At 40.1% G+C, this 23,469-nt stretch overlaps 1 protein-coding gene across 2 annotated transcripts in view; it reads left to right on the forward strand.

Annotated features, from left to right (window-relative positions):
- SARNP (SAP domain containing ribonucleoprotein) overlaps positions 1–19,050 on the forward strand; it is a 58,368-nt gene extending 39,318 nt beyond the window's left edge. For both annotated transcript variants that reach the window (XM_081898988.1, XM_081898989.1), the window contains 2 exons: positions 15,814–15,903; positions 17,927–19,050. In XM_081898988.1, the coding sequence (XP_081755114.1) occupies positions 15,814–15,903; positions 17,927–17,968 (132 nt within the window). In that variant the 3' untranslated portion in view covers positions 17,969–19,050. The remainder of the gene's footprint in view (positions 1–15,813; positions 15,904–17,926) is intronic.
- Positions 19,051–23,469: the final 4,419 nt, after the last annotated feature.

The raw sequence follows: 23,469 nt of genomic DNA on the forward strand, positions 1-23,469 counted from the left end.
TTGCACAAGGGCCCATCTGTTGAATCTAAGAAAACGAGGGAGGCAGGGGTGCATTTATTTGACATAGTGTTTTGAATGTTCTTCCATTGTTAACAGTTGGAGGTTTTCCATTTTGAACTCCCAATGATTTTCGTAACTAAATTTTTGTCCATTAGACTTTGTGATCTCTTTGATTCCAGAAGCTGTAATATTCTTGCTGGTATACTCGAGAAAAACTTCATTTGACATATATCACCAGGAATAACTAAGTATAGTTCTGCAGATAAGCTTTCAAAGACCTTAGCAATTAACTCAATCCAGATATTGCAAACATTGAACGCCTTCCTTTTCAGCCACTCAAAATAGCACTCTCTCCAGATGTGTGGTCCAAATACCTGTGAGTGATTTCTCAGCATATTAGAGCTGTGTCTCCCATCAAGCCTATCTAGGAGAAAGTAACTTTGGGGGGGGGGGGAGACCAAAATGCAAAAATATAAGATGGATCCTTCTGTGTTTCAAAGAGGTTTGAATGGTGCTTGCTTCTTAGCTATGTATTTCCAATAGTCCTGGTGATATCAATGTTCAGTGTTAAGGATTATACTATTATTAATGTTTATATCATTCCCCCCACTTACAATACATGATATTTTAAAAATAAATGATGAGAGAGTTGTGAAGGGTCAGCAGGGCTCCTGATCTTTCCTTTCTCCACGGTGCCATTTGAAAAGGATTTTGAGTCCCTAACAAACCTTTAGGGAGTAGTGGAAAGGTTGCTTAAAACGAAAACAATGGCAAGGGGTACTCGGCGACCTCACTCTGTCCAGTCATCTGGTTCTTCATTTGTCCCTGCTGTGAAACAGAACTTATCTTTTGTCTGTAACACAAATACATCTTTTCCCCCCACCCCCCTTTCCTTTCTATTATAGTTCAATCAATGATGTCATTATGTGTGCCATTCAGAAACTGTTGAACCACTTGGCTGCAGGAATTTGGAGGAGCAACTGGGAGAGAATAGAGAACTGTGCTCTCACTCCGAGTCTTCAAGGGTCTATTCTGATTTTAACAAAAAAAAACCTGAAGTCACATTTCTTTTTTTAACTCCTGTTCACCATGAAAAACAAAAGTAATCTAAAGTAAGGGGAATGCATACATGAGGTCAGTGCAAGCCAACCGCAATGCTTTTCTTTGGCATGAATAATCAAGCCTTTTAAGAGTTCTAATTTACACCACAAACATTTTCCAGGGATTTATAATAGTGCTTTCTTGCTCAATAAAAATGCCAGCATCTCTGGAATTTGTGCCATTGTTCATAATTTTCCTTCTGTACCTCATTAAACTGTTTCAGTTTGATTAAACAGTTGTCTAGTGCTGATGGGGAAAGGAGGCACCCATGTAGCTCAGGACCTGGAGATCTACTTGCTATATGTTGCTGTAGCATCTGATTAAAACCCCATAACGTATTTTGTTTATTAGCACAGGTTTCATTATTAGTAAAACTAAGTAGCATCCCTCATCTGTTTCAGTTTAGAGGCATGTGTTGATAATTAGTAATAAAATCTATTCAAGATAAAAGTAGCTTTTTCAGATCTTTGGCCGAGATCCAAAGATCCTGCTGGATGTGACAGGCATTTCTGCTTATGGGTGGGGTGTAGTCCTGAAATACTGTTCTAGAGGGTTCTCTAACCTTCTGCGCTAGTTGAGGTATGTGCAAAGGGCTGCAGATGGAGGGAGGTATGGAATACCTTCCATTCTTGCAGTGGAATCCAAGTCTTTGAAAGCAGTCCTAGAACTTCTTTTATTTTAGAAAATATACAGTAATACATTGTTAATTCATAAAGCAGCTAAATATAAACTAAAACCTTTTAATGATGCTCTGTAGGAATTTGATCCAAAGCTTATAAAATCAGCAGTCTCCAGAATCTTATGGAGATTGTTTTTGTTGTTCTATCTATGCACATGATACTTTATAAAGAATGAGAGGCTCCTGCCCCAAGGGACCTAACATTTTAGAAACAAAAGAAGGGGAGAAAAATTGAGTAATGGAGGTAAGCAGAGGAAGAATATGTGGTATTTCAGATTAAGCACATTTAGTCTTAGTTACAGTAGGTTATTGGGAAAATACAATTCCTGTTCTCACTTTTGAGATGTTCTTCTACAGCTCCTCAGAGAAGCGCAGTTGGTATCAGTACAGATCAGGCTTGAAGCTTTGAATTATAAGGTCTTTCTTCTGAAGTTGGTGTTATGTTCAATAGCTCGGTCCAGTATACCTGAAGGAGCGTCTCCACCTCCATCGTTCTGCCCGGACACTGAGGTCCAGCGCCAAGGGCCTTCTGGCAGTTCCCTCACTGCGAGAAGCAAAGTTACAGGGAACCAGGCAGAGGGCCTTCTCGGTAGTGGCACCCGCCCTGTGGAACGCCCTCCCACCAGATGTCAAAGAGAAAAATAACTACCAAACTTTTAGAAGACATCTGAAGGCAGCCCTGCTTTTAATGTTTAATAGGTTATTGTATTTTAGTGTTTTGTTGGAAACCACCCAGAGTTCATCACAAGTCCTAGTTGTCTCACTCGTAAGTTAAGCTTAGCCTGGTGTAGAAGCAAAAAGGACTTGTCTCCGGGAGTCCACACACTTCTACGGTCCCAGTAACCCAATGTTTGGCTTAGCTTGTCATGAAAACCATCCCTACTCTTTCTCTTCTGTGCATAGCTGATGCTGGCTTGTTTGGTGAGCTCTATAAATTGCTGTAATAAAAGGTTTACTGAGAATTTTATGATTAGTAATACTCTTCTTAAACTGAGATATGAAATATTTAGTGAGAGATTTTATAATAGCTTTTTAACCCAATATGATGTGAACTTCCCAAAAAGTGGGCTTGCAGTAAGCAAAATTCTACACTCATAAGAATATTCTTATATTATTAGCTGTTCACTTATCATTAAGCAATATCCACTACCTGGGAGTAAGCTCTATTGAACTTGGGGGAACTTATTTCTGTGCAGTCCATTGAACAGCAGTGAGACAATGTGATAAACAGCTTGCTAACCCCAAATTAATTTATTTGAAAGATGCCCTGATTTTCCACTAATGGTCAGGAGATCATTAATGTAAGACTATTTACATAAAAAATACATGAGAAAAATAAAACTGAGCAAAATTCACTAGTCATGACAGAGAAGTAGAAATAGCTTGTAGTGTTCTGTTTGCACTCCAACCATTGACAGTGAGATTTTGACAGTAAGGAAGTACAATTCGACATTTGAAATAAGGGAGAAAAGACTTCTGCATATTATTTGTGAGGACAGTAAATATGGGTTCTTCAGCTCTGCTTACTGAAACTTCTGTTTAACTGTGTTGTTTAAAAAGCTGTAGCTCTAGTCCATTTCTAATCACTGACATCATCTAGTGATCCTCTGTTCATACATTTTCATCTAAAACCTTATTCAGTCAATTCCCATTACCCTGGATGAGAACTGGGAATCAGTTGTGAATATGTAACCAGTTGCGATTCTGTATATGCATTGGCTATGTACACAAAAGTCTGCTCCCACACATAATTTCCTTTGCTGGCTCAGGCTAATTGTGGACATGTACATAGAATGCAATAGGTGAAGCTACCTAACTATATCCTTTGAACACTGTTAAATGCGTGATCTGATCCTCTGAGGAGGAAGAAGTTTTCTAAGTTTCTTCCGGAGAAAGGCTAGTGTTTGTGGTAGTTGAATGTATCCATCATTACCTGGAATATTTTTGAATCTTGAAAAGGCTACATTATGTTATTAAAAAGCTCACAAAAGCCTTTCACTTTTTCACTCTGCACCTGAGATGTGTCTCTTTCAGTCTGCCATGTGGCATTCCTTATATGTATGCTTCATCCTCTGACGTCTAGGTCAAAGAATGCTTTTCAACTTCAGAATTAAACTGGGAGTTGCAGGTGTGCTCTTAACACATGGCTGTGACTTTTTTTGTTCCTCACTCCCCTGCTGATCCCGTTTGGAGCAAGCATAAACTTTTATCTGTGAAGGCCCCTGGTATTTTGACACAGAGAGCTTTCAGAACTGCTGGCTCTCAGAACTTTGCCCTTTAACAAATTCAACACCTCAAACAATTCTGATCTCTTAAGCTTTCTCTCTTCCCTGGCTTGTATTTATTCTTTAAGCAGAAAGAGTCAAGTAAAGAAGAAACAGTCTTGGTGGATCTGCACTGCCTTTCATTTCCTTTTTTATTTATTTATTGCTATGATGCCAACGCTGACCTGTATATTTGATGTAGAGATCTGTGTAACTTGAAAATTTGTGTCAACTAAATCCAAAAGATGATACAATTGTGCAAAGGTGCATTGACAGTGAAACTTAATTCTTTTTTCTATCGGATTAGATACATTATCAGATTTTGTTACTGACTCTGCTTTTGTTTTATTAGTTTTATCATCTTGTAGTCTTCAATATAGGGGTGTGATGACCCTGCAGCGGATATAGAGTTGAATATTGATTATCATCATTGCCTTGACATCTTGCATTATGTGTTACTTAGCATCATGGTGTGGTAGACTACAGTAGTTTGCCCTTTCTTTGTATCAAATTGTAGGACGAGCCTGCCAGCTGTCTGTTGTATAGAAACATAAACATAACCTTATTTAACACTAGTTCACATCTGTAGGTTCATTTCTAAACAACACTTTTGGGGCTCTGAAAAGAGCTTGTTTCAGTGTCATCACATCCTTCTACAACTACATCAAGTTCTTGGTGAAACATGACTTATTAGAGGATGGGAAGAACTGCTCAGTGTTTGACTTTCTCTTGGGCTTTGAGATTAAAGAGCTGTGTTGATTTGACTGACTAGTCCTGAAAGGGGGGAGATTAATCACATATTCTTTGGGCCTTTTGTGAGAAGCAGAGTGGGAAGGTAAGTGGTATTGGAGTCTATAAAACTAACAGCTCCTTGATTGTGCCTCTGCCATTGATCACAGTGCATGTGTAATGTGTAACTGAGCAAGTTTAATACTTGGCAAAATATCATTCTAGGGCTGTAAAAGGGAGAGTGGTGTCACAATATGATTATATTGAAACTTTTCAGTTTCCTGTTTCATTGCGCCTTCTATTTGCTGCTGAGCGTCATTCGCGTAGTTGATGCACACAGACACAGAATAGAGTCCACTAGGGAAAAGAGCAAGAAGATATAAATATGTTGGGATGAATTTCAAAAAGGTGGTGGGTGACAGCTGTGCATCCCAGGATTAGAGTGTTTTGAAGAACAAAACTATCAGTTGCTGTCATTCACCCTCTGGGTATGAAATTGGAAGCCAGCTACTCATGAGTGTTTCATAACCTTTACCTTTTGGAGGTCAAGGCCATGTCATCATTAATCTACCATCGCCTGAAAGCCTGGAGGCTCTGCTTTTCATCCTGCCATCCGTCATGCTGCAGTGGAGATACAGGAGTGGTGACCAGAAGGGTTCATTTTTATATAAATGCCCTCCCACCGGCTTGTAAAATGCAATTCATGATAATGTCATGCTTATTTTTATTTATTTTTTAAAAAAGGGACACCTGAAGAAATTAACAGGCCACAGGTTTAAAGCAAAAAAAGGATAGTTCTTCCCCCCCCCCCCCGTTCCCTGCTATCACATATGCTTGCAGAGTACACAATTGATCTATTGAACCTGTTTTCATAGTGTTGACTTGACCAGCTGGTATGAAGGGCTGAAAAAACCCATGATTTATCCCTCTGTAGCTATTTACCATAGACATGCAGATAAATACACAGTGTATTCCTAAACCTTAGACCCTGGAAGTTTAGAGAGGAACATAATGAGTGGGGAAAGTGTATAGCATCTGAATTCAGAACTGCCTGTTATTAAATATACGATACCAAGCCTCATAGATCACTTACAGGCATGCTGTATTTGTATTGCTCCTGTCTTCAATTGTATCCTAGAACTCAATTCTGGTATGCTAGAGGGTTCATCTGAAAAATTCTGCATTGCTTCCTCCTGTGGACCTTTTCTTAATTGAAAGCATCCTGTCATTTGTTGCCTGATATCTTTCAGTTGTGTACTTCCTCAAGGTAACTTACTATATTTTCATATTCAGACATTGTCTTAGAGGTGAGGCTAGGAAAACTCGATTGCTTTGTAGTTTGCTGTATCTGTCCAGCTGCATTAGTCAACTTGCAGAGGCCTTTCCCTAGCACTGCTTCATTTTTTTAATCCTCCTTTCACTTCAAAGAAACATAAAGACTCATCCCTATGTATATTGAAAAGAGATAAATAGTTAAAAGCGCCTGCACTATGATCCCAAAAAAATTGCACTTCACAAAGAGGGATCCTCTTAAAGCTAATGACGAAAAGAATTCTTGCATAGTGTCCTAGGACGCTGTGAGAGCCAGAAATGTAGCTCTTTATTTTAAGAAAGATTACCCAAAGATGCAATGAAGGCAAATCCCTCAATTGATATTAACCAAGCAGATTGAAAGATGTATCTGCATGCTTAGAATGTTGATTAGTATCAAGGAGGGTGTGATGGAGACTGATTGCTCTGTATTTGCCTTCACCTAACTCTGAATTGTATAGTACTGGTAAAAGCCAGGTATTGGCATCTAAGGATACTTTGATCTAGGTAAAAGGTAAAGGTACCCCTGCCCGTACGGGCCAGTCTTGACAGACTCTCGGGTTGTGCGCTCATCTCACTCTATAGGCCGGGAGCCAGCGCTGTCCGCAGACACTTCCGGATCACTTGGCCAGCGTGACGAAGCTGCTCCTGCGAACCGGCACCAGAGCAGCACACAGAACGCCATTTACCTTCCCGCTAGAAAGTGGTACCTATTTATCTACTTGCACTTAATTGTGCTTTCGAACTGCTAGGTGGGCAGGAGCTGGGACCAAACGATGGGAGCTCACCCCGCCGTGGGGATTCGAACCGCCAACCATGCAATCGGCAAGTCCTAGGCGCTGAGGTTTTACCCACAGCGCCACCCGCGTCCCAATACTTTGATCTGGCACAGTACAATATATTTTAGGCTCTTTTGGTGCAGCGATTGAAGCTTTTTAACTATGGAAAGTTGTTATACAAATAAAACGAGGTCTGTATGATGTATGTAAGCCATACTTTTGCTTACTATGTTGTATGAACCATGCCTAAGGAGGCTTGCAACAAATGTAACAAAAATTGTCAAGGGATAAATAAAACACATCAAAAAGTATTCAAACAAATCTGACATTAAATCATGTTCTAAAAATATAGATACAAAAAATTAATATCAATAGCAGCAACAACCATCCCCGCCCCAAAAAAACAATTCCCCAACCTAAGAGTCTCTTCAGCAGCCTCAGCTTCTGTAGGATGTAATTCAAACTAGAATATTTCATCAGTGCAAGAATTCAAGGTTCTCACCACACATTTCACTCCAATATTTCAAAATCTGGCTCTAACAAATGAGTGGTCCTCCTGAACCTGAACATTCAGAGGTTTACCTGCTCTCTGGACAAGTCATTCTTACCAAGGTGAATCAATAGGCCTAGGGCATCACAGAGCAGCTTATTTTAATTTTGGAATGAAAGAGGCATACCGTAATTGTGGGTTGACTCCTTCTATTGCCCAAGAAGTCAAGGAGCCATGCAATCTGGTATTGTAGTCTTCACCCCACTTGGTTCTCTGCCTTCACCCAAGACAGAGCCTCCTCTTACTTCAGCATTTGTACTTGCCTTCCAGCTAGTCTTTATTTCAAATTTCAACTTATTTTATTCTCTTTGTCGTCTTCCTCTTTTCATTTATAGAGATTTAAAATTTGTTATTTGTCTTTTCTGCTTACTCCCTTCCTTTTGGGTTAATTGGGAAGACACTGCTTTCTCAACAAAATGGCACCATTTTGTTCACATGGTCAGACCCACTAAATCTGAGACAATGACCTACAGCTGCTTAACAACCTCGCAGTAGTGCATGCATCTCCAGGGGGGAAGCCCTATTCCTCCACACGTATATCCCAGCCTTGCCAACATCTGCTGCCATCACAAAATCTGTGAAAACCTCCTGTCTGAATTTGTCCTTTCTAACTACTGTTGCCATAAGGACTTAACAGGAGAGTAAACAACTGCAGAACCCCAAAGGCACCAACCATCCTTCCATCTCAGGTGATGAGGGAAATGGGGCAGCCAGGGCACCGTACAAACAGGGTCCTCCTGTTAGGGGCCATCTTGGAAAGGAATTACCTCCACAATTGCAGATTACCTGTACCGGAGAGTGAGTCTCCCAAACAACCAGCTAAACAAAGGCCTTCATAAACAAAAGACATTCAACATTCATCAGATGAATCTGACCCGGGCTCACCTGTATATGACCTGCAGGCCTTGAGTGAAATCCCAGCCTCTTGCAGAAAGTTGCCTTCTAAGGCCCCCATCACAGATAACACATCTGCTACTCCCATTGCTACTGTTCCTGCTGATAGACAAAGGGATCTGGAGCATCAGGGTAACCTAGAGAGAACTGGGAGTGAGTTGCCTGATGAACAGCCCACACCAGACTTTTTCATAATGATGAGCTAATCCATTCTGAAAGATGCTACAAGAGATTGGGCTTCTGAGGACACTCTTAGATCATGAAGCTTCTGAGGAACCAAAGTGCTGCCTTTTGTTCCTCTTAGATATTTGCAAAGATAGGAGCTCCTCATTCCCAGAAGTAAGTTCTGATGGTGGCTGTTTAATGAGAAGGTGCTTAGCTGACTGACTGGCTATTCTGACAGCCAATAAAAGGTACTTTGTGGTAAAAAACCAAGTTAATAAATGCTACTCTCATGAATGTATACAATTTTTAAATTTTTGTTTCCATATTTATTTGGATAGTTTTCTATCCCACTTTCTCCCTAAAAAAATGGAGGTGCCCAGAACAGCTACCTAGGCAAAGAATAAAAGAATGCAATAAGCAATATTTGAATAAAACATTTATTAAAAATAAAAAAGGCAGTACTGTAGTAAAAAAAACTAAACATATATCCAAAGGGTATCAGGACTAAGATTCCCCACCTGCTATTAAGCTGCCTCCTTGGTTGAGACTTTATTTGCCCATTTGGGATACACCAATTGTTTATTGCACAAGCTACAACTCTTTGAAGGCAAAACCACTGTCAAATATCCCTTCCATAAATATAGCCCAGGCATCCCCAACCTTTGGCCCTCCACATGTTTTGGCCTACAGCTCCCATGATCCCTAGCTAACAGGACCAGTGGTCAGGGATGATGGGAATTGTAGTCCAAAACATCTGGAGAGCCAAAGGTTGGGGATGCCTGATGCCTTTCTTGCTTGTGCCCCATACTTGATTTTTTACTCTATGCACCTGTATCCAATTTTCACTCTTACTCACCCAGCACATGGATTCAACATCTGTATTCTAGTCATTTGGATATAATTATGCCAGAACCACAAGTACTGCTGAGCCTTTTTAAGGAGATGCCATTTCAGTAAAGGAGAGCAGCGGATCTTTATGCTAGATCGTGGGTAGGCAAACTAAGGCCCAGGGGCCGGATCTGGCCCAGTCGCCTTCTAAATCAGCATACGGTCCAGGAATCAGCATTTTTTACATGAGTAGAATGTGTCCTTTTATTTAAAATGCATCTCTGGGTTATTTGTGGGGCTTGCCTGCTGTTTTTACATGAGTAGGATGTGTGCTTTTATTTAAAATGCATCTCTGGGTTATTTGTAGGGCATAGGAATTCGTTCATTTCCCCCCAAAAAATATAGTCCGGCCCCCCACAAGGTCTGAGGGACAGTGGACAGGCCCCCTGCTGAAAAAGTTTGCTGACCCCTGTGCTAGATAAACAAAGGGATGAAGATCCAATGGAGCCGCCGCCCTAGCAAAGCTGCAGTAGAAGTATCGTCCAGCCATTGGCCTAATGTGGGTTTTCCTTCCTTTTTTATGCAATGGAAACCACGCCTAAAATATAAGAGGCAACTTTTTCTCTTCTGCCCCACCCCACTTCTAGATGACCAAAATCCAGTAAGTCAGATCCTTCTTGGGGCCACCCAAAGAGTATCCCTGCCTTTATCTGCTGCTTTAAAGGGCTTGAAAGCATCTGTCTCTGCTCTGCACCAACACCTGTTCTCAGTCACTCTCCACTCCCACAAAACGATCCAGTGGCATGGCACAACAGCTGGAGGTCCTGCTTAGCCGCTGGTTCTTAATAGCAACAGTGAAGGAAAGCAGAACTTCGAATCATAGAATTGTAGATTTGGAAAGGACCCCGAGGATCAACGAGGATTGAATCCGCAACCTTGGCGCTATCAGCACCACACTCACTCTCACCAACTGAGCTAACCTGGTTTTCCTAAACAGCCAAGTTATATACCCTGCAGCTTCTCTCTCCAGTGGCTGTCCACAAAACTCGCCACAGAAAGATGTGTGAAAGTGCAGTGGAGCAACCCGTTGCATTTGTATTTGAAACCAAAGTTTTTTGTTTCAGTTCCTGCCTGTGCTCCCCCCAAGTATATGTTTTTCTCCAAGTAATGCAAGTTCTGTGCTTATTTTACAAATGGTGTGTATTTGTGTGCACACAAAATTTTGCATCGTTTTGCTTACAAGTCTGTATGTAGTAAAACATTTTGGAACTTTTCAGGAAGAGCGGAATAATAAGGAGAGAAAGGTGTGGAGATAGTTATAGAGAAGTAGGAGTCGTGGGACAAGCATAGGAGATGTGTGCAGATAACCCCCCCTTCAAAACAAACCAGGCCTGTGGCCAATGAAATCCTTTGTCTACCTCCTCCGTTTACTTAGCTTTTTGTCTGTGTTCTCTAAGCATTTCTTCTCAGGCAAAAGAGCGAGAACTCTTTTTAAAAAAATGATTCTGTGAGTTGACTGTATTTTTTTCTGATGCGGAGCAGCTTAATCCATGTACCTTGCAGTAAAATATTCATGCAACTTCAAACATTGCGATTGCACAGGGTTTGGTTTTGTTTTGCTATTTACAAAGATTTCATTTTTTAAAGTGTGAAGTATCTTGGGATGCCTGGCTGTGTACTAGATTTCAGATTTGAGAATCCTACCTGAATAAAATAAAATAAAAACACTTTACATGGGAAACCTTTTGCACCTTGGATGCTTCTCTAAATCTTTCTACGTGAGTAGTGAAATAAGAAAACCTGGAAATCACCAGCTTCAAGAAATTTATCTGTCACTTCGCAGGAAAGGTCAGCTTCCACCCCCCACTTCACATACACAAATGCCCATGTGCATATTTGAGCATGCCCCAGGGCTCTAGCAGAGCTTGATAGATGCTGAGATAGCAGTGTTTTGATAGAGGTAATTTTCCTCAGATGGGTTTCAGCACCCCATGAATCAAAACCTGTCAGAGAGGAGCTAAAGATGGAGTGAAGTTTATTGTAAGCGTGTTTGCATCTGACACTGGTGTGCTAGGGGGTCAAGTGAGTGAGATCATTAGAACCGTGTTGATTTAGTGGAATTGTTACACACTTTCCCTTCAGGCAATGAGTGGGGGTGTGTGGAGTGATTATAGGGAGTTACTGGAAAAATAAATAAAAACCTCAGTTCACTACAGTCTCTTACATACTCCACAACATCCGTTCATCCATTTAAAGTTGCTGTTTGGCTATTCCCCCTCCCACCCTGCCCCACCCCCTGGTCAAATTGCCTTTAGGGCACAGAGATACTGACTTGCTTACTATCAATGATTTAAGTAGGGAATGTAGTTTTTCCATGGTTAGCTGAACCAGCTGCATTGGAATATGCATAAATTGCAGGCTGAAGTTACTACTAAGAACTTTCGCTGTCTTCACTAACTGGAAGATGGTAAGACAGATGCAGAAGACTGTGTGCCGTGGTATGCTTTGATATTAAGAGGGCGTAATCAAGCCATATATTTTGCAGGTAAAATCCACATTGCACTAATCCACAGGGTTGTTTTACATGCAGGTTAATCTCAGGGAATAGTAGTGTATAACATATGAGTAGCTATGCATAGATTTTTTTTTATTTACATAGGAAAGGAAGCCACTGCAGATATCATCTGACCAATTCTTGTGCCCTTAGGAAAAAATGGCATCTTTGCTGCTGTTCACAAACATTAATGCACACTTTAAAATAACCCTTGGGCTATATTTTTATACTCTTCGAAGTGTCCTGTTTTCCCCAGCATTATCTTATTTTTGACATGTTCATTTTTCATATGAGATTCGTAAATTTATATGTTAACACTCAAAAGAAGAAAAAATATTGAAAACAGAAAAATGCATCTTGAAGTAGCATATTTATATAAGGTAACTGAACAATGATGAGCATGAATGTTACTGGTTCTCTGGTTTCGTCAGCTCATAGTACAATTTAGATATTTAAGCTTCACAACAGCTGTACTATAAAAAGTTGGTATTCTGTCTTTGTTAAACCAATATTTCAAGGTATTTACAATCCATTGGGGGGGGGGGCGGGTCTCAGGAACTCCTGCATTTCTAGTACCTCTATGTGTATGGCATGCAAGAAGGTACAACAGCTAAGAATTCACACCCATCTCTCTGTGCTACATATGAGGAGTACTCATCAGCCTGCTTTTGTTAGCTATACCAAATATTGTGTATCTGGGGCTCATTGGGATCACTTGACAATTTGGGTTCAAAGACTGGCAGCCACTTTGTTACCCCAAGTCATCTTTGAGGCTGAATCCAAAAAGCCTAGAACAAGTCTAGATTCTGCTATTTCACCATTATTATTATTATTATTGTTATTATTGTTATTATTACTATTGTTATTATTATTGCATTCTAACTGCTGGTGTGAGTGCCAGCCAGGCTACTGTGTCATGTTTGTGAAGGTCATGTAATAACATTTAATATAAAATAATTGTATCATATTTATAATGGCCTTCATTTGTCAGGAAAAGAAGGTTTAGTAGATGTGTTGGAGTGGAAAATTCATTGTGAAAAGTATCCTGTGGCCAGAGAAATGGCAAACCTGCAAAGTTAGACAGTAACTGTTACGAAGTGTTACAAATGCGCAGAAAGCGTATCTGCATGCTGTTATGGTGACAACTGCCCCTGAGAAACTTCTGCATTTTTAATTAAACATTTCAGTTGTCCCTGTTGCCACAACAGATGAAGTTGTCATAATTAATAAAGCTGAGCCTGGTTGCTATGGTGTCATTGATGTAAGGGATTGACATAATCAAGGCAGTCCCACCACTCGCTGAGGAGGTGTTGAGCGCAACTACTGTGACAAAAGTTGCCTGCTGCACCAGTGATGTCATTGGGCCTGCTTTGTGAATTGATTGATATTTTGTTTCGCATTTGTTTTAACAGTGCTGCTTGTCATGGCTTGACCGATTAATATCAATTAATCAAAGCTGAACAAATCATCCTTATTTGTACAGATGTAATGTGGAGGAAAGGGAGGCTTTATATAGTCATAGGAAGAGTTCTATCCTGGTTTGTTTTTTTTTATTCTCACAAGTCATTTTAATACAATCCAGCTTGAAAGCAAGGTTCAAAGTGCTTAATGGATGTGGGAAGCTGTGCATTCAGCTAGGAGTTCATAGAGACCAGCAATGCAGTTAAAGGTTTTAGCTTGTTTCCTTTCTCATTTCCACCATTCGGCTGGTTCTTGCATCCTCAAGCATGATGGTTGTGAAAGCCTATCATTACCCCAATGCCTGTCATGGCCAGCACTGCTGGATAATCAAATAGGGCAGAGGGGAGGTTGTAAATGTGTTGTGTGAGCAGGTGAGGAGAATTACAGGAATAGAGGAAGGTAATTGGACAGTCTTTTGCTGCTGAAAATAGCACACGAGAACTCCCATGGCAAATGGATGAGGTGGAGGTTCTTAAAAGGTAATGATGGCTTGATTATTACTGTAGACCAAGGCCACCAGCATGGTTAAAGGTTAAGAGAGTAAAAAAGCCTCAAGCTTACGGAAAATCAACAGAAGAAATCTGAAGTACCTGAATAAGCCAACATTTATTTCATAATTGAAATGGAATTTATGAAGATAAGCTCAGTGCCGTACAGGCCAACTTAATGAAAATGTTTCCATTAGAATGGGCGAAAAATGAATTAAAAGATGACCTTTTAAGAAAGGGGAAATTAAAATGGTGGAGAAGATGCATTTTATATATGTAGCTAGCTTTTATATTTCGTATACGGCAAAATACCATATATGTTCTTAAGTCTTGTGCAGTAGTACCTAAAGAATGAGTATCTGCCATGTGTTCGGATCACTTAATCAAATGACCTTCTATTCACATTAACAAGATAACAATATCCTAAAGCAGATTTAACAAGCTGCCTCAGTGATGACTGTGAACTACTATAATGAGAACAGCCTTAAATTGCATGTTGTGTTTTCTTAATGTTCTGTAGATCAGAACTTTGTTAGATAGCAAAGCAGATTCTGGGTTTTCTGTCCTTCAGCCTGTGTGTAACAATTCCACTAAATCAACACTGTTCTAATGATCTCACTCATTTGACCGCCTAAGTCAGATGCAAAAAAATGCTTGAATCAGATTATCTATATCTGCATACAAAACATTAAACCATGGTTTATTTAACACCAAGTCAATGATCCCCGGAAACCTGAGCAAAGAATTGGGCTCATTTCCTTTCCTTTCCTTTGCACAAGGGGTTATTGAGCTGATTTGCTCAGCTGAACATTGTGTGCAAACTGGAATCTCTGGTAAGTTCATTACCCCAAGCCAGGATTCTTTGAAAGCAAACTAAATAAACTAAACCCACATCTTACACACATTTAACTTGTATGCATTCAGCTTTATGCACTTGGCAAAAAAAGTAAGGGGGGGAAATGGGAGGAAAGGAGTGGGTGTCTGAGAAAAGAGACTTTGACAACCCTTCCCACCATTGTGTTTTGACTATACAGTATGAGATTTTGGCTTTAAGCGCGATTCTTGGAACATCGCCCCCTGTAAGCTGCTGGCTTACTGTACAGCAGAAACAGGAGTAGGGAGGGGAGAACATGAGCTTTGCTCAGAGTTGTGGAGGCTCACTCATGTAAGCACTGAACCATGGTTTAGCATAATGCGTGAAGCAAAAATACTGTGACCTGATTCACACATCATGGTAAGCCAAACTGACTTACTGGGGGTCACTCAAACATGTGACTGCTTAGTTCCTCCCCTGTCTTTTATACCACCATCCTGCACTGAGCTAAGCCAGGGTTTGGCTTAACATGCCATTATAATGTAGGCTTACTATTAAGCTCTCCACTTGCTAACCACGTGCTATATCTAAGATTTGTCCTTTGAAGTTTTTCAAATAAACAAACAAATATGGCTAGGAAAGAGAAACAGAGAGAGCTAGCACATAGAGTGTTGCATAGTGGTTTTCAAGGTGGAAGAATACATTTGAAGCTATTCCAGATGCTAGTCCCAGTTTATAATGACTAAGATTTACACAGTCAGTGTCACAACAGCAGAAGTGATGAGCATTAGGAGAGAGGAATAAAGAAGAGAAGTATCTGAAGTAAGAGTAAATGCTCCCTGGAAAATTATTTACACGGCTGTTTTAGTTCTGTATGTACTACATAATAAGGATATGTCATAGAAGCACAATCTTTGGGCAAGCCTGAGACTAGAAAATTAAAATATAAGGACATCTAGCTTGTTCAGAGACCTGGCCTCCTGTTCCATGAACTTCATAAAGACACATATTCTCCATCCAGAGAAGGGTTTCAACTGTTATCGGAATAACAGTTGGTTCTGAAAACTATGTTCTTCTGTAAATTCCCTTCCAGCAAATGGTTCTATGAGACTAAGAAAGAAGCAGAATCACCAACTAGAATGATTTTATTGCGTGATACAGACAGCTTAACCTTTTCTCCCTTCTTTTTTGTATAGACGGAAGATGATGAAAAGCTCAAAAAAAGAAAGGAGAGGTTTGGTATTGTAACAAGCTCGGCTGGGGCAGCAACCACAGAAGATGCAGAGGTAACTTGTCAAACCAAAGCTGATAAGGGGCATGTTCTATTATTATAATGGTGTGGGTAGAAGCTGAGGATTTGTGATGAATTGTGAAAGAATGCCAAACACTCCACAAGATGGCACTGTGTCTCTTTTATCCTGTTCTCTGCCCCCACCCCCATGGTCCCACTAAACTATCCTAGGTGGTCATATAATACTTCAGATACTCCATCAATGAGCGACCTCAGAAATTGCTTCTTTTCCACTTCAAAGATAATACATCAGGTCATTACTGTGCTTTGTGCAGGGAGGGGGGTATTTTCGGGGGGGGGGGAGTAATCTATATTGCTTCAGATTTTTCTATCACTATCTTGATGAGAAAGAGGAGGCTATAAGCTTATAGTTGCTAACTTTATCCTCATAACAACCCCTGTGAATTGTCCAAGACCACCCAGTTAGTTGGAACTGGAAGTTAGTTGGAACTGGAATCTGGGTCATCAGGTCCAAACCCAGCTTTCTATCCATTGCAGAGGTAGCATGGTGATTTTCAATTTGATATGAAACAAATACCATGCTGGGTGTATGGAACATTATCTACCTGCCTCTATATACCACAAAAAAAACCTGCCTACTGAAATCAATGGCAAGGAGAACGGTCTAAATAAACGTCCAGCAAAATCGAGATTTTGATGTTGTAGATTTTACAAGCTTGAACCCCACACTTGGCTTCTTTATTTTTGCACCATGCTGTAAGTTTATTCACCTCACGAAAATGTCACAGAAGGGTACGGAAGGAATCCAATGTTGTTTTATAATAGCAGTTTGTTTATTTATTTTGTACAATAACAATTTCATTTTTTAAATAAATTTGTTAGTCTTTAAGGTGCCACAAGACCGACTGATTCTGCTGCAAGTGACTGACATAGCTATGTCTCTGTATAAAATTATTTTGTTTCCTGTTGAAACCTAGGGGTTTCCCCCGGACATTTCATAGTTATTCTAACACTTCGGTAATATCACATTTTGCAAATTCTTTGTGGCAAGAATCTGTCATCTTATGTGTCTTTTGATCCCTTCTTTGAACTATTCGCCTAATTTTAATCCTCCTACTCTAGCATGACAATTCTTTGTTTCTGTAAATCCATATTCATGCTAATTGTGATTGGTATTGAGCCATAATGCCCATCACAAGGGGTCTTGTTTTGCCTATGGAATGGAAGCAGTATTTGGGTCCCTGATTCTTCCTCCTTTGAGGAATCCTGAATATTCTATGCAGGAAGTTTATTTTCTTTGGCATCTTGTATGGGGTTCAGATATGGCTTGGTGCTTTTTGTTTTTGCCAGATGCTATGCAAGCATTGCGCTACAAAATGAAGTAGCAGCTGTAGAATGATCCCCCTGTTCAATTTGAGCGAAGGGGGTGGCTGGGCTCTGGTCTGAGGGATTCCATGCTTTTCCGTTAGGTCACTTAGAGAGTGTGCCTGAAACAAAAAGGTCTTTTTCTAGTATTGTATATGCTGAATGGCACCTTTCCCCTGGAGATTCTTGATTAGGACTTCTGCTACCCCCTAGGCTATTTATCCTGGTAAAAATTAAGATTTATATGCCCCTGGTGTATTAACTTGGAGGCATATCTCAGAGACGCATGAGTATATTTAATGCATTTGACTGTGTCCCTCTCGCCTTCCTCATGAATAGAAGAGTGTTAACCCTTTGGCCTTTTACATTTCCCACCTCCCCATTGCCTGGAAGGCTTTCCAGGCCTGTAAAGTGGTCATTGTTCCAAGCATAGCTCTCTTGTATAACCCAGCAAGATGAAGCAACCACCAGGCCACTGCATCTCATGCTTTTACAGCTTAATTTCTGACTCTGGTTGGAGGCCCTGTTGCAATTGCAGTGCCCCTTGTGAAATTTGATATGAAAAATGCTTTCTTAAACCAACACTGTGACACTTCTTATAGACTTTCTACCTTTCCTTCTGCCAAAACACATGCTCAGCATTGCCATTCCCCTTGTTCTTGATTTTCTCTCTCTTTAATCCCTATTTGCAGGCAAAGAAGAGAAAAAGAGCAGAACGTTTTGGCATCGTCTGATGATCCTTCCTCTTAGCCTTTACTTGTTTGGGATGTATCTTTTATACATTCTTGTTCTTCGTCCCTAATGAGGAATATAATTTTCTCCCCCACACAAATCTTGGCTTTGTATTTTAAAACGAGCTCTTCATTTGGGCTTTCCCCTCACCCCTCCCTGGCAGACTTGTAAAAGAAACAAATTTCAGAGCCTAGAATAAAAGTGTTCTGTTTGTGTATGTAACAATTTGAATTCTCTGGCAAATTCTCTCGTTAGCCACTTGTAACCAAACTATGCCTCCAACTTGCTTCCTCTCTGTACAGATGAAAGCAGCTGCACAAAATAAAAGGGATTTGCAAAATATGAGGAATATTAATATTTTTGTCACATTATTGAACTCCATTTGAAGTAGTATGTAAACCCAGAGCTGTCTGAACCTTCCCTGTAATTTTACAAAGCCGTTCATTGTCTCTTTATTTCAATTCTCACATTGCCCATGGCTCAGAAATAGTCTTCCTCTTCTATGTCTACTGTTTAGTAAAATAACTCAAAAAGTTCATCTGTCTCACCTGACTGACCCCCAATCTGAAACTGTTTTTATACTTAAAAGTATTTATCTCCTTGGGTTCTGCTAAAAGTTCTCAAACATTAGGTCTTAGGAAGTCATATGATGTCAGCCTTACATCTATATGGGTCATATATTATTGTCAGCATTAGTCCTTTTTTTAATGCCTTGTGCAGCTATTATGTATTCTAAATGATGTTTTTAGCCCATATAATGGGATGAATTGTATCAGACTGTGACTGGCTGCAGTATAGAGCATCCCAGGATGCAGAAAGTGAAAAACTTTACCATGAGTTTCTGAAAGTTCATTTACTGCAAATGCTGATAATTTCCTTCTCTGAAAGTAGCATCAAAAAGCTCTAAGATTATAGCTGTGGAAAGAATTGTTGTAAAATGTAATGTTCAAGTTCAGTGTTTTTACACTACTTTCATTTCCCAGGTGGATTTTCAAATTGCACTGTTTTTTGTTTCTCTTTTGAGTCAAAATGCTTCTAGTTGCAATTTAATAAAGATAACAAATTGGAGAAAGCCTCTGTCCTATCACATTGTTGCATCTCATTTTCTTCCAAATAACTTATTCATGCTTGTTTCAGAAGTGCAGGGCTATCTCACCAAAAATATACCTCTGTCCAAGTGATTCCATCTTTATTCCTGTTTTACTTCGTATAGCCAAAACCCCTTTTTACAGGTATATTTCATATTTTATATAGGGAAGAAGTTACTAGACTTTTTCTATGTACTAAAGGTATCCTTTCCTGTTTGTGTCTGGATTTATATACTGTTATTGGGTTGGCTTTTGGAATGAATGTTGTTCCATTTGTGCTCCGAGTATGTGTGTTGGGGGGGGGGTGTTTTATCCTAATTTTTCATTCAAAGGTGAATGGCTTTTTTTTTGTATCCAACACACAACTCCTTTCTTTTGTGTATAATACAGATTAAACAATGCATTTAAAAGCCATTAGCTGACTCTTGTTGATTTTATACTGAATTCATTAAACGTTGTGTGTTTTATTTGTGCTTTTCCAGTGTGCTTGTGCTTTCATTATTCATGCCATCTCCGAGCAATTTTCTAATGATCTGGTCCTGAGGTCGTATAGTATCAGTTCAACACCCTAATTTCTCAAAATGAATATTGTCATTTTACTTTATATGTTTAGTTTTGTAATATGTGTTTTCTACTCATAAACTTTTGGCAGTTTGATTACTTGGTTGAAATGTTTTGTAGCTTATGATGAAACCAGAACTGCATTGCATTCCTGGTTTCATAATAAAACTGCTTCTTTACGGCAATACTTGTATCTTGCTCTTTGAGGGATCAGAGCATAACTGAATGTACCTTTTGTGTTTACATCTACTGGCATGCAAGTTTACAAAACTGCAGCTAAGGGAACATGTAATGGTCTTGCTTAATTAGTTCTCAGTGTAGAGTTTTAACTGTAGAAAATGCATAATTCTGATTATTCGTTTTCAATACCACACTGAGTTTCAGTTAATCATAGGATTTTTCTCATATATTCTGGTTATTTCTATTTATCGAACTTGCACCAAATGAAAGAAGAGAGAAGGGGTGCACAAGTTCCCCCCTTCTGAAAGCAGTACTATAGCAACCAAGGTAACATCATTTGGGGTTTTTTTTATAAAATATGTATACATATCGCTAAGAAATTATATGTTTAAGTTTATGAAACAGCTTGTAGTTATTAGCCATAATAAATTTTGTTGATGTTTAGGGTGCTACGAGATTCTTAGGTTTTGCTGCAAGAAACTAACATGGCTACCCATCTGGAAATAGTTACTAGTTAAGTTCCTAAAGAAAGGTGCAGATAATATTTATATAATTGTACAGTCTTATCTAGCAAAGCTTAATTGTTGTGGATGGGATGGATCTTGTCCTTGCTATATAGTTTGCAGAGAAATAAATCTCAAAGAGGCATTTATCATTGTGCATCCACCTTCATATTTATTCTTAGCGCAACAAAAACAAAACTAGGGCCCGGAGTGATCACATCTTATTTTTTCTTTTTCACATTAATTCATTCAAATAATTACTCCCTCCTAGTTCTGTACTCAATTGTTAATTCCCACTCCACACAAGGGTGCTGTAAGGAGGGGTGCTATTGACTCTTAACTATTCATTAACCACTCTGGTGGTAGAGTATAAAAGGACAGTTACGGCATTAATCTACATTAATTAATTTTGGGTGTGCACTCCTAATAATTTGTCGAAGGGACATACACCAGTTTTAAGGCAAAGAAGGCAATGGCTCCGATTCTCACACTGAATTGGCTTTGGTGCGCAGTATTCATATTGTCTGCTTTGTGTTTCACAGAAGTATTAAAATGCCTGTAAATCATGGCAGCAGCTGCTAGAAAACAAACATCCTGTTTTGGTCAGGTATCACCAAATGGAAAGCTAGTTGCCTACATGAACTCAAACGCTTGTGTAGATAGAATCCAAGAAATATTCAGCCTAGATCAAATTCTAGTAACTGCTACGATCTTGCCACACATTTAAGGATAGTGTTGCTATTTGTAACAGTTCATTATTCCGTAAGTTTCATTCTTGTTCAATAAAAACAAATAGGAAAGCTAAGTCCTGGGAATTAAATGCAGGCATCTCTGTCCAGCCCTTGGGACTCTCTGCAATCTGCACCCTATTTTCCAATGCAACACCCATCAGTGCCCTTGATGCATACCCTCTTCAACTGTTCTTGCCTGGCGGGAAGTTATTCTTGAACTGACTGTGCATCCTTACTTGTCTGAATAGATGGGGGTATAGAAATCCCTGACTTTTGCATGGCTGGAATGTAGTCTACTGTACAGAGGGAAGAGCTGTGTCCCTTGCTGTACCCATCTTATTTGCCCCTGGCTATGTCCATAAATTGGGACGCGGGTGGCGCTGTGGGTTAAACCACAGAACCTAGGACTTGCCGATCAGAAGGTCGGCGGTTCGAATCCCTGCGACAGGGTGAGCTCCCATTGCTCGGTCCCTGCTCCTGCCAACCTAGCAGTTTGAAAGCACATCAAGTGCAAGTAGATAAATAGGTACCACTCCGACGGGAAGGTAAACAGCGTTTCTGTGTACTGCTCTAGTCATGCTGGCCACATGACCCTGAAGCTGTCTGCGGACAAACGCTGGCTCCTTCGGCCAATAAAGCAAGATGAGCGCCGCAACCCCAGAGTCGGTCACGACTGGACCTAATGGTCAGGGGTCCCTTTACCTTTACCTTATGTCCATAAATAGTGTGCTGCCTCGAGAAGGTTGCTCAGGAGGGATTGTGGCCCTTGGGCTGCAAAAGCTTCTCCACTCTGCTGATTTAAAGAGTTTTTGTCCCACTCTCCAGCCAAAAACAGCTCCCAGACCAGTTTATGAATATCAGTATTAAAACAGTCCCAGGGCTGATGCTTACAATCTAAAATTATGTAAAAGGAAAATTGGGAGAGTGAAGGAAAAAAGCAAACTCATACACTAGTTCTTTAGTTACACAGTTCTTATAACAACCAGCTGGAACAGAAAACAGTACAAGGAGATGATGAGCCAAAAATTACTTATCTCTCAGCTGGGCCAGTTTAATGGCTCTGTTTCCCACCTCTTCCTCTGTCTATTCTGTTCCATCTTTGGATGGAATTGCTTTTGTCAGGTGGCAGTTGATGGAGGGAAAAACCTAATAGCTGCTTCTAATCCAGTGGTTTACACAGGCTTCCTCAAACTCGGCCCTCCAGATGTTTTTGGGCCTACAACTCCCATGATCCCTAGCTAGCAGGACCAGTGGTCCGGGATGGTGGGAATTGTAGTCCCAAAACTGCTGGAGGGCCAAGTTTGAGGACGCCTGTGCTAACAGTTGTTAATTCTGCTGCAACTGCTGCTTCTAAATCAGTGGAGGCAATTTTATTGTTTCTCCGTTACAGGACATAGATGAATGAATATACAAGCATCTTTTTCTATCCCTTTATTATACTGAACCAAAGGCCCATTGGTGGCAGTTGTTAATTGAGAACGAAATGGGTGGTATTCAGCTAAGTTTTACTCTACTCTGAGCAATATAGTGGTACCTCGGCTTACATATGCTTCAGGTTACATACGCTTCAGGTTACAGACTCCGCTAACCCAGAAATATTACCTCGGGTTAAGAACTTTGCTTTAGGATGAGAACAGAAATCGTGCAGTGGTGGCACAGCAGCAGCAGGAGGCCCCATTAGCTAAAGTGGTGCTTCAGGTTAAGAACAGTTTCAGGTTAAGAACGGACCCCCAGAACGAATTAAGTACTTAACCCGAGGTACCAATGTAGTTATGTTCATTAATTTCAAAGTTAGGTCCATTAATTTCAGTGGATCTACTCTGACTAAAATTTAGTTGAAACAGAACAGCTGCAGTCCAGGTTAACTATTGGAAATAAAAGATAAATGTAAATATACACAGAAAACATGACTAGCTGATTTAAAGGATGGTTCTTATAGGTCCATCTACACTTTGCCCATGCCCCCCATTTAGTGCTTTAAATAAAAATACTTTTTGGAATATGTTGCTTATCAGTCATATCTACTGTCCTATAATAATGGTATAGTCATAACTCCTGTTCCCCACCTCCTTTACTTACCTAGCAACCTTCTGTACCCTTCAAGGGTAACTGTCCCTCCGTATTTATTCTTCCTGCCTTGTGCCCCACTCCTGCATTGGGAGAAGGGTTTTATTAGGGAGGACACTATCTTTTCGAGGGTATGCATTGCCCCTTCTTCAGCAAAGGGGTGGGTGGGGGTGAAATCATTCTAATCAAACTGTGTTTAAAACACTACCTAATTTATTTTTCCTCTCTAAGCTGGGGGCTGCTCGTGACTAATTTGAGCTGAATAGGCAGATAGAAAAAGCATCAGGCATACAATGAGCGGCAGAAAGTGTGGGAAAACTAGCGAAAGAAAGGGATGGCCGAGCCTTGCAGCGTGAGAGCTAAGGAAGGCCGT

This window comes from Podarcis melisellensis, assembly GCF_964234715.1.
Source record: "Podarcis melisellensis genome assembly, chromosome: 2".
Classification (NCBI taxonomy): Eukaryota; Metazoa; Chordata; class Lepidosauria; order Squamata; family Lacertidae; genus Podarcis; species Podarcis melisellensis.